A 16215-nucleotide genomic window follows, 5' to 3' on the forward strand; every position below is an offset into this window, starting at 1 on the left:
CAGGCAAAGAAGACTGAACATCTGAATAACAGAAATTCCTGAAGAGGAAAGTCAAAGTAAAGGAATAGAACAAGTAGCTAAAAATACTAGTACAAATAAGCTTTCCTTAAATAAAAACTGAGTTGAAACTACACTATGAGAATATTGATCCAGACTACTATGGACTGAATATTTGTGTCCCCGCAAAACTCATATGTTTAAGCCCTAATCCCCAGTGTGATGGTGTTTGGAGGTTAGGTCTTTGGGAGATAATTAGGTCATGAGGGTGGAGCCCTAATGAATGGGATTAGTGCCCTTATAATAAAAGACATGAAAGATGATTTCTCTCTCGACCATGTAAAGACAGCAAGAAGGCAGTGATCTGTAAACCAGGAAGAGGGCCCTAATCAAGAATCCTTCCTGATCTTGGACTTCCAGCCTCCCAAACTGTGAGAAATAAATGTTGTTTAAGCCACCCAGTCTATGGTAACTTGTTACAGCAGCCTGAGCTAGACAAACACCAAAATATAATCTAGTAAAATTACTAGAAAATAAGGAAAAGAAAAAACACACTTTGGGCATCTAAGAAAAAAAAAAAGAACACATAGCACAATACTTCATGCCAGAAGAAAATGAAGCTACATATTTAAAATACTTAAGAAAAGAAAGTGTAAGCCAAGAATTTTATATCCAGAAAAAATGACTTTTAAGTATAAAGGGTACAAACTGCTATCAACAACAATCTCAGGGAATATTACTTTCATGAGTACTTCCTGGGATCTACTAGAAATAAGGGATCTACTAGAAAATAAGCTTCAGACAACCAAAATGACTAGAGAGACATTGACATTAGAGACACTGACTAATGAGAAGCACTAAATTTATAGTTATCTGCAAACCAAGAATAAATGAAGTCTAAGAGGAGAGAGTATAATGCAATATTCATGTGTGTTGACAATGAAGACATAATATATCCATTTTAAAAATGGGGAGAAATGGAAGAGTATATACAAAAAAAAAAACACCCCAAAACCTTAATGTTTCTAGGAATTATAATAATATTTTTCTTATTCGACTTTTTTATAACATGGATAAAACATGAGTAATTATGGAACATTATAATTAAATCGTTCCCTATATGCCAAAGAACCGGTATTATCAGCATAGAAGAAGTGGTATGTAAATATGATAGAGAAGAGGTTAAGTAAAAGCTCTATACCCCCAAGGTAAGTACAAATATGGAAGTATCAATATGAATTCATGAAATATTTTATCATCATATATAAAAATACATACATGTACATAAATACATATATAAACTCATATATACCTATATATACACACACACATACGTAACACAAACAATTTATCCACTGAAAGGCCCAAGCAAGTAGTAGCAATGATCATTCCTAGCACCAGACCGTGGTCTTGAAACACACTTTCTCACTAAAAGAAACCAAGATTTCTTAGAGAAATGACTGATTTTAGGTCTGAGGCAAAAAATGCATGATGGAACATCCTGTAATACCTGAGAGGTATCAAAGATGATTAGCATCATGTTAAAGATCTCAGGAATCAAAATGCTCATGTTTAAAGGCTCCCACTGTCCAAAGATGGGAAAATTGAGCCTCAATAATGATATTAATTGAAATGGATTTGGACTCATTAAATGTGTTTGAATCAATTAATTCATAATGATTTTAAGAAATCTAAGGATGATAGGAAATCAATTTATACTAAAAGCTGTGAAAGAAATTATTTTTCCTGCCTTCTCTGTATGAACTGTACCACTGGGTAAGTAACAGTAGATGAGGGGAAGTATCTCCTTTCAGAAGCATCCTAACTAACAAATGAAAAAGAAATGAGAGAAGTAGAAAATGTCATTTTGCTACTCTGAATGAATAAATAATTCTAGGCATTAAGCATCAATGGCTGCTAAGATCACAAAGAGAGAAACCAGCATACATTCTGTCAAACACTAACTTTTGTTTTGTCAAAGGAACTGAACCTGAGTTTGATATAGTGTCAGACGCCAACTGATCATTTTCAGGAAATATAGAGGGCGGAGAAATATGTTCAACTGCACCAATCCGCAATATGCAAGTTGCAGAAAACAATTGGCCTGGTTTCTTCAACAGAGAAATATAAATTGTAAAGAAACAAAAGGGATGGAGGAGGAATCCTATACATTAAGCTATATAAAATTTTTTTAATGAGTGAGACTAAACTATAATGTCTAGAGATACACATTTGTATCAACTGTATATACATTTAATAAAGCCATAAAAATGCAAAAAAGAATAATTAGTGTATGGGGAAGGTTGTGATTCAGATGGGCCACATGGAAGGGGTCCTGGTCTAGATGATGAAGTTCTCTATCTTGACCTAGGTGGTCTTCCCCTTTATCCTGCCACCACCCACTTCCTCATTTGTGTCTCAATGTAGCATCTTGATTGTAGAGCTAATTCATGTTAATTCAAGAATCTCTTGCGAAACTATTTGATTGCATGAAACAAATATGCAAAGAAAAGTTTTCAGAATATATCTGCAGTTACCTAAAAATTTATCCATTGATTCACACATCTGATCTTGATTGACAATGCTCTTATTTGGAAATTTCATTGGTTTTCTTGGTATAAAAGTGCTATTTTTCTCATGGCTAGTTAATTTTGAAGAGAAACTGATTCTATCTTTTATAGTTTTTGGTCTATGGTTCTGTTTAGAGACACTGATGTGGCTAACAGATAAATCATCATCTGAAGATGTAAACTCATCAATAGCCTGAGAGGTACAGTCTTCATCTGTTGCACACAGTTGGTTTGTTTTCTTCATTGTTTTTGGAAAAGTGTAAAGTTCCCTTTTATTTTCCTCTTTTCTCTTAAACCTCAGAGAACTAGTAGCTCTTTTCTTTCTTACTCTTGACTTGGAGGAAATTTCAATGTCATCAGATTCGTCACTAATATCACTACTGCCTTTTCTTTTTGTATTAGATTTTAGGGTCTTGTTCTCAGGATTTAATTGTTTTGAAATTAGTCCATTTCCTCTGACATCGGTCTTTCTATTATCACCATTATTTCTTATATTTACAGGGTTTTCTGTTTCAGAATCTTCAGATCCATCCACAGGTGGCTTAAACCTTACACTCTTTTTGAGGAATCTCTGAGTTGTGTACTGTGTGGGAAAGATGATATCACTATCTTCTGATTCTGTGACATTCTGTGAAATGCAATGGTGGTCAACTGTATTTTTAAAATTTTTCTCATCATCAGACTCAGAAGAAATATTCTGTTCTAAAATCTCACTTTTATCAAAAATATATTTTCCATTTGGATTTAGGATGTTAGGTAATTTCTGATGCTTTGAAGTACCAAGAGAGTCTTGACTTTTCCGACAACCAACATCTTTGGCTTCTGTTGAAAGGCATGTGGGCTGTTCATCAGAACTTTCATCGTCAGAGGCAGTATTTCCATCACTGTCCTCAACTGCTTCACATTTTGTCTCAAACAATTTAGAGAAACCACACTGGAGTAAGGTAAGCTGTCCAGGAGTACCCGAAGCTTTACTTGAGTCAGATGCTTTGTTTTTAGCAGTCTTTATTATTGAGTGTCCTACTGATTCATCTTCACTAAAATCACTGCAGAGATCACATGCTTCTTTTGCTAGTGGTTCTGCAGGCTGTTCTGGACTTTTGTATTCTTGACAGTCAGGCTCCCTAGCCTATATAAGAAGCAATGGTGGAAACATTAGAAAACGTCAAAATAAGGATATCAAATCTATCACACTGGAGGGGAATTGAATTTGGGCAGATAATTTATGTACAAGTATATTACTTGGTATTTTCTAAAAGTAAAACATTTATTGATAGTAAACAAACATAAAGGATTTAATATTACAGTCTGGTATACTCTTTTAAAGTTGAATAACTTTCCAAATAAATAAAAGTTAAAACTAGAATATCAAATGATCAAATTATTTATAAGGAAAACACAGAGCAGAGCTGTTAGCTTCTAAGATGCAGAGACTGATTCTGGCCTCAAAGTGAAAAGCACACAACTTATTGCTTACGACAGTCCAGCAGATACTTTCAATCATGCGTTAAAAACAAAACAAATTTGTAGGAGCTAAAGAATTCCCAACTGGAAAATGTTTCTAATTGATTAAAAATAGATTGGATAGGATCTTGACCACCATAAATAAAGAAAATATTGAAGCTATTTTGAAGTAAAATTTGCTACAAATTTAAATCCAATATTTACTTTTTCCACATTAATTAGAGCTAAATATATTCTCAGTTTCTGAAAACTGAGGCTTCATTAGTAAAAGATTTTGGGGGGCTTCCCTGGTGGCGCAGTGGTTGAGACTCTGCCTGCTAATTCAGGGCACCCGGGTTCGAGCCCTGGTCTGGGAAGATCCCACATGCCGCGGAGCAACTGGGCCCGTGAGCCACAATTACTGAGCCTGCGCGTCTGGAGCTTGTGCTCTGCAACATGAGAGGCCGCGATAATGAGAGGCCTGCGCACCGCGATGAAGAGTGGCCCCCGCTTGCCGCAGCTGGGGAGAGCCCTCGCACAGAAACTAAGACCCAACACAGCCATAAATAAATAAATAAATAAATTAAAAAAAAAAAAAAAAAAAAGATTTTGGGAAAGTATTATCTGGTAATACTTCTGCCAATATTTGATACTCATGTATTTCTATAAATTTAGAAAAATATTCACCCCATACTTGGTTATATAAATTTATAGGGGTGTTATAAATTTATAGTTATCATTGCATATAGTTATCATACAGATTATATGATATACTGTTATATCATATATATATATGTTATATCATAATATATAGTTATCATAGTTATCATTATATCTTTGGGCTAGTACAAATTTAGAGTTAAATCCCTTAAAAAAAAAAACAAGAAAAAAACAGAAATAACAATTTTAAAAAAATCTTCTATATATATTCTTTACTTTTAAAAAGACTTTAGGATGACAATAAAGTATGTAGTATGTGAGATGACAAACTACCACAAGACAAAGGACTCAAATAAAATATCTGCTTGAGTCAGAGAATGAGTTTGGTGTTTGAATTTAATAATTTTAAATATACATTGCTATTTTTCCATTTAATTTGTTGTTTAGTAAAAAAAAATTATTTAGGTTGGATTGGTCACCTATACAGTGCATTTAATTTTGGATTTACAGTTTGGCATAGTTAAAATTCCAGTTTGGATGTAAACACCTGGTGACTGCTCCTGAATTTTTTTTTATGATATGATATGAAATATTAGCCTAAATTATTAATTTTACTGACAGTCCTCTGACTTTGTGTCCTTGACGTTTTCAAAAAAACATTTTCTTTATGCATTGAAAAATGAAAGAAAAGGAAAAGAAACTTAAAATCTTCACATACATGTTTCCTAGGAGTTCTAGGCTACAGATTCAAAGATTGCTTACTGTTTCTAGTTTGTGTACTGGAGGTTCCTCTTTCAACCATGTTGTAGCTGTCATGACCCCTGCTTCCACTTGGCCTTCTCTCTGTAAAGAATGCAAATAACTGTGTAAAATATAGGGTAGAAACAACCAGATAAACAACAGCAACGGCATGCTAAAACTTAGAGTTAAGAAAATTGAGTACAGGGAATTCCCTGGCGGTCCAGTGGTTTAGGACTCAGCGATTTCACTGCCATGGGCCTGGGTTCGATCCCTGGTCAGGGAACTAAGACTCTGCAAGGTGCGTGGTATGGCCAAAAAAAAAAAAAAAAAATTGAGTACAGCCTGCTTTAACTCTCTTAATGCTATTTTTCAATTTGCTAATTAAGGAATTCATATATACTTTAAAATGCTCATAATTCTTAGGTAGTATAGAGGCACAGTGGAAGCCTGCTGGGCTCATAAAAAACTCTTACTTCTTATCATAAGCTTACTTTTTCTGATAGAAAACTAATAACATTTTTCAGCAAACTCCACTAAAAGCCCTAGTAGGGAGGGAGAGTGAAAAACTGTTAAAAATTTACCCAGTAGTGATAGCCATAATAACTATGTCTATATGATAACTGTATAACTATTGTATATGTGTAAATATTATATAATATTGCAATAAATGTAAGGACATATTATCAACATTTTAAATACCACGGATAATGTTGGGTATTGGGAACTCGATATTCTAGCTTATATTGCTAGTGTGTTCATAGTTCATATTCATTAAAATATGCTTATTGATTCCTTCAGTGTAGTAGACATCAAAATGAAAATATCCATCTAATATAAAATTAAAAGAATCTTAATTAGGTAATAGGCTTGCTACATCTTTTAGGAAAGTATGCTTTTATAGCTTTTGGTATATCATTTAGCAGAGATATTTAATGGCCTAGATTCTAGAATATTAAATTCTTCTTCAAAAGAAAATAAATTTCTCTTTTCAAGCCTTTATTTGTTGATAGAACAAGGGGAAATAATACTATCATCACCAGAGTTACAAATATCCAACTTACGAATACACCAATATTCATAATATAGCAATGGCATGGCTCCAGTTACCTGGTATCCAGGGCAACAAGTGAGAATCACCCCTAAAGAACTTGAAAGAATGATAAAGAGTTCCTGAATTGCTATGAGATCTTTTCTTCCAGTGCCTAGAGGCTATTACTGTAAGGGAGTGGGAAGCCTCTGTCTGAGAACTCCCTTTTATCTCTTTAACAGAAGCCAAATGGCTACAACAGATGCAACTGGCAGCACCAGAAATCTACAAGCTGTCAGAATCCCTTTGTGATAGGTAAATGGCAACTCCAGTCTTCTGTTGACTTGGAGTCATCCTTAACTCCTATTTCTCATACCCTATCAGACGATCCATCAGTAAATCCTGTCAGTGCTTCAGGGCATCCACCACTACCCTCTGGCCCAAACCACCATCTCTTGGCTGGATTGTTGCAGTATCCTCCTACCTGGCGTCTTGCTTCTGCTCTTGTACTTCTATAGTCCAATTCTTAACATTTAGAATAGACAGTATAGATCAGACTATGTCATTCTTCTGTTCAGAACTCTAATTGCTTTTGTTCTCACTCAAAGTCAAAGCCAAAGTTCCTGCAGGATCTGGTTTCCTGTCATTTCTCTGGCCCCATCTTTTGCTCTTTTGATTACTCCACTCCAGCCACTTTGGCTTCCTTGCCATTTTGAAATCATGCTGGGCATGCTCCTCCCTCAGGGTCTTTGTTTGCATTTGTTCCTCTGTCTAAAACACCTCTTCCTTTCTTGTCTCTTCAAAGAATCAAATGCAATCTCATAGTGCATCCTTCCTTGGCTACTCCATCTAAAATTTTAATGCTCTTTCCTTGACAGTCCCCCTATTTCCCTTCCTTGCTTTATTTTTTTTTTTTTTGAGATATAATGTACATATAATACTGTGTACGTTTAAGGTCTACGAGGTGTTAATTTGATATATTTATATACTGTAATATGATTATCATCATAGCTTTAGTTAACACCTCTAATATGGCATATAATGATCAATTCTTTTATGTGGTGAGAACATTTAAGATCTAGTCCTTTAGCAGTTTTGAGGTATATAATAATAATAGTATTGTTGACAATACTCACCATGCTGTGTAGTAGATCTCTAGAACTTATTGATCTACTTGCTCTATTTTTATCCTTAGAATCTATCATCATAATATACTAACTTCAGTTATATTATTATTTGTTTCCCCCAAATAGAATGTAAAATTTTGTAGGCAGGGCTTTTTGTCTATTTTATTCATTTCTGTGTGCCTAGTTCTATGATGTATAGTATTGGATATTTAACATATACTCAATAAATATTTGTGAAATTAGCTCTCAATATCTATCTCTAAAGGGAAACCATTAAAAGAAAGTCAATGCAAAATAGAACTAAATTGCCCAGAAATCATCAGATTAAAAGTGTTCTATATATTCAAATTTCTACATCTTAAAACATTTTAAAAGGGATTTTTCTACAACCTTTAAAAATTAAAAATGTATCATAGGAAGTAAAATACTTCTTTTACTTTATAATATATGTTTCCATTATGCAGGGCTTGGACTATTAATATTTTAAAACATCGTTCGGCCAAAAGCACAGCATGAATCTACTAAATTCTGATTGATAACAAATGAGCAATTTTAATTCAAAATTTAATTTAATAATTGAGTGCCAATGATGTGCCTAGCAAGCAGTTAAGCATATTTTACCATAAACAAAATATAAGATATGGAGGGTCCTGTCATTAATAAACAATCCTGGAGGAGAAACAACATATATTTAGGACAACCAGAGAATAAGAGAACTTTCCGTTTCATAACTTGTCATATGGAATGTCTTACCTAACACTTTTTTAACAGAGGAATAGGTGGCTATTCTGATAAAAAAAGAGAATAAAACTATTTGATACACAGTAGAAAACAGGATAAGTAATATAATACTAATATATTTTATAGGTAATGATTTCAAATTAGAAACATGAATATACTCTAGTACGTTGGGTAGTACTACCCAACGCTGGAGGTAGGATCTGAGGGGGTCCTGTAGGACAAACAAGGCTATTTACTGATTAGAGAAGAGGAATGGGAAAGAACAAGTCCATCAGAGAAATAGCATATTCAAAACAAGAAAAAGACAGAGAAAGGGGGACTAAATGGGTCACTCAATTCAGAATCAAATAGTTACTATAAAATAAAAACTCAGCAATATACATCAGACATTGTATAATAGTTGTAATATTCACAACATACAAATCATATATACCTTCCTTTTCCCCAACCATTGATGATCACGTTTGAACTGCTACTAAACTTGCTTAACATATGCTTACTGATGTTACGTGTTCAGTATGTAAATGTTCTCTTCCACCTCCCATAAAGATGGTCTAAGTTCTTTAAGGACAGGGACCAATTGTTCCTTGAACTGTTTTTATGGTACTATTAAATAAATGAAGTACATTAAGGTTTTACTACAAAGTCCTGGAAGTTAAGGGAAATATCCTTAAGTTTTCCAAGACTCAGTTTCCTCAACTGTATGATGATGGGATTGAAAAAAATGATAGTCTAGGATTTTATGATACTCATATCAATATTAACTAAAAAATAGGTTAATATTCTTAGTACTCTGGTATATTAAAGAATTTTAAAGATTTTTTAAAGGATATAAATATCCTGTTAAGAATAAGAAACATCTGTATCCTGAGGATGAACACAACTGGGAGAGTTTGAAATACTGGTGTGGAATTTTTATTGGGAACAGAAAACAAAAATCTCCATGAGACATGAGAGTGCATCTCAGGGAGTATTTGGTAACTTTTAATCAAAACACATTTTATATTTTTGTTTATTTAGGAAAGTCTCTTTTTTTAGTTCCTGACTTCAACAGCTGTTTTCAAAATAATAAATTTCTCTTTACTGTCTGAAAATGGCCTTGGAGGTCATACTGTCTTGTATATGTATCTGAATTTGTGTATGCACATTATTTATAACTATGCATGGGGAAAATCTTAGTTTAGAGGTACAGTAATTCATTTCCTATTTCTATAAAAGTAGAAATTCTAAACATAAAACATTTTTTAAGAAGAAAACCAAAAATTTTTCTGAAAAGGCACCAGCAATTTTCCTGAGGGAGAAATCCATGTTTAAAGTATTGAAAAGATCCGAAAAAAATTTCACACCTCCAGGATGTCCCTTGTAAGACAAGACCCTTGGGACCTCAGTTTGAAGAGATTATAGACCCCAAAAAGCTCTCCTCGATGCTCTTTTGATCCTTGAACTGCTTCAAAATACCGCTTGGCATTTTCACTTCCAACCACCACACAGTGAAGTTGCTATAACAGAAAAAACACAAGATATTTTGAAGTGTTCGCTCCAACAATATGTCAGAATTTCCTGGCATTCCCTGTATATACACAGCTTTAGCTGGAGCAGGCAGAATCTCCGTAGGGAGGAAATTTTATTTTAATTTCCCTGGCAGATGTTGCCATTATGGTGAAATAATAATAATCTGGCCAGTTTTATTAAAGAAGAAATCTTACATTTCCTATTTTATCTGTTTTCTAACAACTGACTCAAGATCATATCTCTATGGACTAGCCACCTGATGTAAAATGTAAAAGGCATACATTTGAATACACTTCTCCTTTCTAGACTCTTATTTCAATAGAAACTACTAAAACTGGCAGAAATAGTTGCTACATCACCAAAGTTAAATTATAATCTAAAGTAATTATACAATAACCATGTTGGTATCAAACTAATTGTGGCCATGGTTACATTGTCAACTAACAGCAAAAACCCAATCATTGTTTAGCAACATTGCATCTCTGAAACAATTCTGAATACAGAAAGAACACTGACATGGAATCCTTAAGGACATATACCACTTTAGTACCAACATAATGTCATCGCTTTATTTACTGTCTATGATGTATATACAATTTGATTAACCCCATGTACACTCTAACATTTCTTGAAAGAAACAAAGAATGAAAAATAACTTCAATCTATTGCTAATGGAAGGATTAGTAAGAAGCGATACTTTATGGTGATTATCATCAGATTGATTTGCACCATAATAAATTACTTTAGGCAAATAAAATTATTCTTATTAATAATAGCTACTATTTATTGAACACATGTGTAGCATTTTTACATTCTCATTTAATTCCTACAACCCTATAAGATATTATCATCTCCCTTTTAGAAATAAAAGAACTTAAATTCAGAGAAATTAAGTGCCTTGCTCACAGCTGCCTCACTAGGAAGCATCATTTCTAGAATTTTTACCTGAGTTTGGCTGAATTCAAAATTTATACTTGTATCAATTTCTCATATCCAGATGTCCCTCTTAAAACAAGACCCTTGGGACCTAAGTTTGAATAAGTTATGGATCAACATACCAACTTGATTAGTTTTATATCAACATCCCAGAAATATGGGCTATAGTCCTGGAAATACAGAATCACAATAGCAATTGATGTACTTGATGGCCCAGTTACCTATGACTTTACCCTTGCTACTGACTCTTCCTTAAACACTGTATTGTCAGACTGCTATACTACTAAATATAATCACCAAAGTAATTTGTAAGCATTAATCTGAATCTTTATAAGTCTCCTACCAAAGTTTTGTCACAAAACTTATAAAAGGCACATTATTTTGTACTTAAGTTTTCCAAAGTGGCTCCAGTAAAAGTAAAGGCCAGATGCATCCATCTGTAGGGTAACTATAACAAAATCATGTTAGAATTCAAGAGGGTAGGGAAAAAAATCAGTATTTGGAAAATGTAGCTTAGTTTCTAGGTTAAGAAGAACCCATACAAGGCTATAAAATGCTTAATTTCTTCACAATATACAAGATATGCAAGAAGTAAAAAAGGAATATTCATCATGTTAGAGTTCATGACTACTTCCTCCATCTTCAAGGCCAGTAATGAGGCATCTTCGTATCATTCTCTGACCCTCTGCTTCTGTCATCACATTGCCACCTTCTTTCCTCTTTCTGACCCTACTGCTACCCCTCCCTTTATAAGGACCCTTGTGATTACACTGGGCCCACTCACATAATCCAGGTCAGTTCAAGGAATTAGGATGTGGATATCTGTGGGGGGGCCATTATTCAGCCTACCACAGTAAGGAAGTGCAATAAGCATGATGAGGGCTTGTCAAAATGACGCAGAAGCCCCCTTGAAGGGGTTCTCACTGTTCAAAAAATGAGAGTTTGAACATAAAAATAATCAATGATATTCAGTGGGTTACTAAAATCTGTTACTAAAATACTATCCCATGAGTCCACACAGATTAAATAAATGGAAGAGAAGGGAAAGCTCTTTTTTTATGGTAGAATGCCAACAAATATAAAGGAAGTAATAATGGAAATAGAAAAATCACCATCTGACAAACCATCTTAGTAGCAGCTGATTCAGGCGGGAATCATCAATGAAAGCTAACTAAGGCTGATGAGTACAAGCTTGATGAGGAACAGGATACAGTTGTCCGTCATCCCTTGGTATAGGGGGGATTGGTTCCAGGATCCCCATGGATAACAAAACCCATGGACGCTCAAGTCCCTTTTATTAAATGGCATAGTATTTGCATATAAGCCATGAATTATTTCCTATATACTTTAAATCATCTCTAGATTACTTATAATATCTAATACAACGTAAATGCTGTGTAAATAGTTGTAAATACAATGTAAATGTTAGGTAAATAGCACGCAGCAAATTCAAGTTTTGCTTTTGAAACTTTCTGGAATTTTCTTTCTGAATACTTTGAATCCATGGTTGGCTGAATCTGAGGATGCAGAACCCATGGATACAGAGGGCTGACTATATTGGCATAGTCTCTGATGATCTCCCGATAAAATATACACTAATTTACAAATGAAAAAAGTGGTGACTCTGCAGTGGAAAAAGCTGGCAGACACAAACTTGACGGGTGATCAAGGTTAATATCACCAGTGGTGGATCAGGTCACCAGCAGGTGCCTTCTGACCAATGCAATGAGAAGAGCACAGCATTCTTTCTGTACCATTCTTGCCAAGGCTTCTTGTCTTGAGTTGGAAGATGAGGAAACATCAAATGGACATATGCTGAGGGAAAGCATACACAAGGAAAGGCTTTACTTTTTAAAACTGTCAAGGTCATGAAAGACCAGAAAAGCCTGGGTAACTTAAGGTTGAAGAAAACTTAAGAGACACAAAAAGAAATGTAATTATGATCCTGGATTGGATCCTGAGCCAGAAGGAGAAAGGAGACATTGCCAGAAAAGCTGATGAAATCTGAATGGGTTCTATGGATTACAAGGTAATGCTGTATAAGTGTTAGTTTCTTGATTTGGATAACTGCATTTTTGAGAGGAGAGTTGGGGGGAGTCGGTGAGGGAGAAACAAGTTGCAGAACAATATGTAAAATTGAGTGTTTATAATGCATAAAGTTATTTTTATATGTACCTATAAATAGGATGGTGTCCTTATTTGGAAGAAAACAAAGAATTTAAAGGTGATAAATCTTCAACTTCCTCTCAAACGGTTCAGAAGAAGAATAAAGATCATGGCTGAGAGAAAGAGAAAGCAAATGTGGTAAAATGTTAACAACTGGGGAATTTGGGTGAAGTTAATTGGGAGTTCTCTGTGCTGTTCTTGTAACTCTTCTGTAAATACATATTAATTTCTAAATAAATTACATATATATGAAAGATGAATTTCTGAATGCCAAATTTTAGATTACATGCAATGCTCCAAACCTGAAGGAGCACAGTTGCTGTATAAGCGATTTTTTTTAAGTATAAAATATACTTTATATTTTATGTTGTGAAGGCATTATCACAACAAACACAAACAAAAACGTCAAAGGGCAAGTCCCCCTTGAATAACACAGATCATCCCCTGACTTGAACAACACAGATCATCCTTTATCAGTCTAACCAACACTGTAATGTTTAGGTTTATCCTTCCTAGATTTTTTTCAATGCAGTTAGAACTATTTATATATACATGTAGAAACAGTTTTATAAATAAACACAATTGATATACTTGTTCTGCAAGTTACTTTTGCCCCACTTAAAATGTCTTAAAGATTGTGCCACATCAGTACATTTGCTCTATAATCTTTAAAAAAATTTTTTTGCTGTATATGGGTATATCAGAATTTATGTTAATTCTGTTACTATTGGACATTTAGGCTGTTCCTTTTTTCATTTTTCGAACAATTACTAACAATTCTGAATATAAATCTTTGTCATCCTTCACTGTGCATATGTGAGAATATTTCTGCCAGGTAAATAGGGAGAAAGTGCATTTTAAAAATGCTGTTAAATTAGCTTCTAAAATAAGTGCACCAAGTTGTATTCTCAAAAACACTATATTAGCACCTTTTTAAAAATATCCCCACCAACAATGAGCAACGCCAATCTCCTCACCTCCCTAAAAAAAACCCCACAGAACAAAACAAGAAAGTCTTTTGCAGAACGTGCAGAACGCAATCTTATTTTTTACTTCTCGATTATAAGTGTAGTTAAGCATCTTTTCATATACATGTTAACTGTTTGTATTTTTTCTTCACTAAAATGCCTAATCAGTCTTTTTATTGGTTTGTAGGAGTTCTTTATATATTATAGATGCTAATTTGTTTATTATACTTATGGCAAGCATTTCCTCTGGTCTCTCCTTTAATTTGGCTTATAGTTTGTCATATAGAAGTTTCATATAAAAATGTAGTCAAATTTACAATATTTGCCTTAGAGGCTATATCAGTTTCCTAAGGCTGCTGTAACAAAGTACCATAAACCAGGTGGTGTAAAACAACAGAAATTTATTCTCTCTCAGTTCTGGAGGCTAAAAGTCTGAAATCAAGATATTGGCAGGGCCATGCTCTCACTGAAGGTTCTAAGGGAATATCCTTCCTTTCCTCTTCCTAGTTTCTGGTGGTTGCTGGCAATCCTAGGCATTCCTCAGTTTGCAGCTTCATCACTCCGATCTTTGCCTCAGTCATCACATGGTATCCTCCTTCTGTGTCTGTCTGTATCCAAATTTCCCTCTTATAAGAAATCAGTCATTGAATTAGGGCCCACTGTAATAGAGTATAACCTTATTTAACTTGATTACATCTGCAAAGACCTTACTTCCAAATAAGATCCCATTCACAGGTACCAGGGGTTAAGGACTTCAATATATGTTTTTTATTTTATTTGTTTTTTGGGGGGGGGCACAATTCAACTTCTAACAGAGGCTTTGTTAAAGATTTTTACATTTATGCTCATGAGACATATTTGTCTATAATTTTCTGTTCTTGTAATGTCTTTGCCAATTCTGGCATCGGGATTCTTCTATCTTTCTAAAGTAGGCTGGAATTGTTCCCTCCTCTGTCCTCAAAAAGAATATTAAATGTTTGATAGAACTCACCACTGAAGGAAAAATTTCCACCACTGTGGAAAAGTTTTGAATTAAAAATTCACTTTCTTTGACAATATAGAGCTATGATTTCCCCTCATTTGAAGTTATTGCTCCTAAATATCCAGTATTGTTATTAAGAAGTTAGCTAGCTATTTAATTCTAGTACTCTTGTAGACAATTTTTTTTCTCTCCATAAAGTTTATCTCTGGAAATTTTAAGGGTTTTACAATTATAGAAAGACAATGTAAGTGTGGATCTATTTTCAGTCATCCTATTTAGCACTCAGTGGGCTCATATAATCTGTGGACTCTCATCCTTTGGGGCTTTTTCCTTCTCTTTCTTCTGTTCCCTTGCTCAACTATAAGACTGATATTGGAACCTCTAGATCTAGCCTTCATTTCTCCTAAGTTTTCTTACATGTGTTCGTCCTATCTGTCTTTTTGCTCTGTAATCTAGAAGAATTGCATGGCTCTTTCTTTTAGATGAAAACTTTGTCCTTTGCTATTCAGCCTATTGCTGGAGTTTCTTGTTTTCTGGATCTCTAATGGATTTTTTTTCTAGTAGTCTTTTGTTGTTCCCAGGATCCTACAACCTCATTTACCTTTTGAATAGTTATATTTCTTTAAAAATCTTTTACTCTTTTCTATTAATTTTGTTTTCTCTGATGTTAATTCTTTTTTAGTGCCTATATGAGTTCCTGTATCTCTTGCAATAAATTATCATAAACTTGGTGGCTTAAAACAACAGAAATGTATTCTCTTACAGTTCTTACAGGAGGCTAGAAGTCTGATATCAGTATCACTAGAATGAAATCAAGTTTTGGCAGAGCCATGTTCTCTTCATAGACTCTAGGGCAGGATCCATTCCTTGCCTCTTTTCACTTCTGCTGGCTGCCAGCATTCCTTAGTTTATAACTACATAGCTCCAATCTCTTGTCTCTGTGGTTACACTGGCTTCTCTTCTGTCTCTGTCAGATTTCCCTTTGTTTCCTACTTATAAGAATGCTTATGATTTAGGGCCCACCTGGACAATCCAGGCTAATCTCCCCATCTCAAAAATCCTTAATTTAATCACATCTGCAAAGACCCTTTTTTCCATATAAAGTAACATTTATAGGTTCCAGGGATTAGGACCTGGTATCTTTGAGGGCCATTTTCATGGTGTTTATTTTCCTAAACTGTTCAATACTAATTATTTTTTTGGAGGGGTGGGGGGATATTCATCTGTCTTCAAATGCCTTATGGGCTTATCTAGGCCTACTGCAGTAATTATTCAAAGCAGGCAGCAGGTGGAGGGGTTTGCAAGTATTTATTATTTTGGACTTTCTTCTCGATTTCAGCAAAAA

At 34.3% G+C, this 16215-nt stretch overlaps 1 protein-coding gene across 5 annotated transcripts in view; it reads right to left on the minus strand.

Annotated features, from left to right (window-relative positions):
* Nucleotides 1-16215, minus strand: part of ERCC6L2 (ERCC excision repair 6 like 2) — a 155927-nt gene that overhangs the window by 38650 nt on the left and 101062 nt on the right. For all 5 annotated transcript variants that reach the window (XM_057548476.1, XM_057548475.1, XM_028165127.2 and 2 more), the window contains 3 exons: nucleotides 9653-9805; nucleotides 5433-5513; nucleotides 2535-3696 (listed from right to left, as the gene is read on the minus strand). In XM_057548476.1, the coding sequence (XP_057404459.1) occupies nucleotides 2535-3696; nucleotides 5433-5513; nucleotides 9653-9805 (1396 nt within the window). The remainder of the gene's footprint in view (nucleotides 1-2534; nucleotides 3697-5432; nucleotides 5514-9652; nucleotides 9806-16215) is intronic.

The sequence above is a fragment of the Balaenoptera acutorostrata genome, chromosome 6, assembly GCF_949987535.1.
Source record: "Balaenoptera acutorostrata chromosome 6, mBalAcu1.1, whole genome shotgun sequence".
NCBI lineage: Eukaryota > Metazoa > Chordata > Mammalia > Artiodactyla > Balaenopteridae > Balaenoptera > Balaenoptera acutorostrata.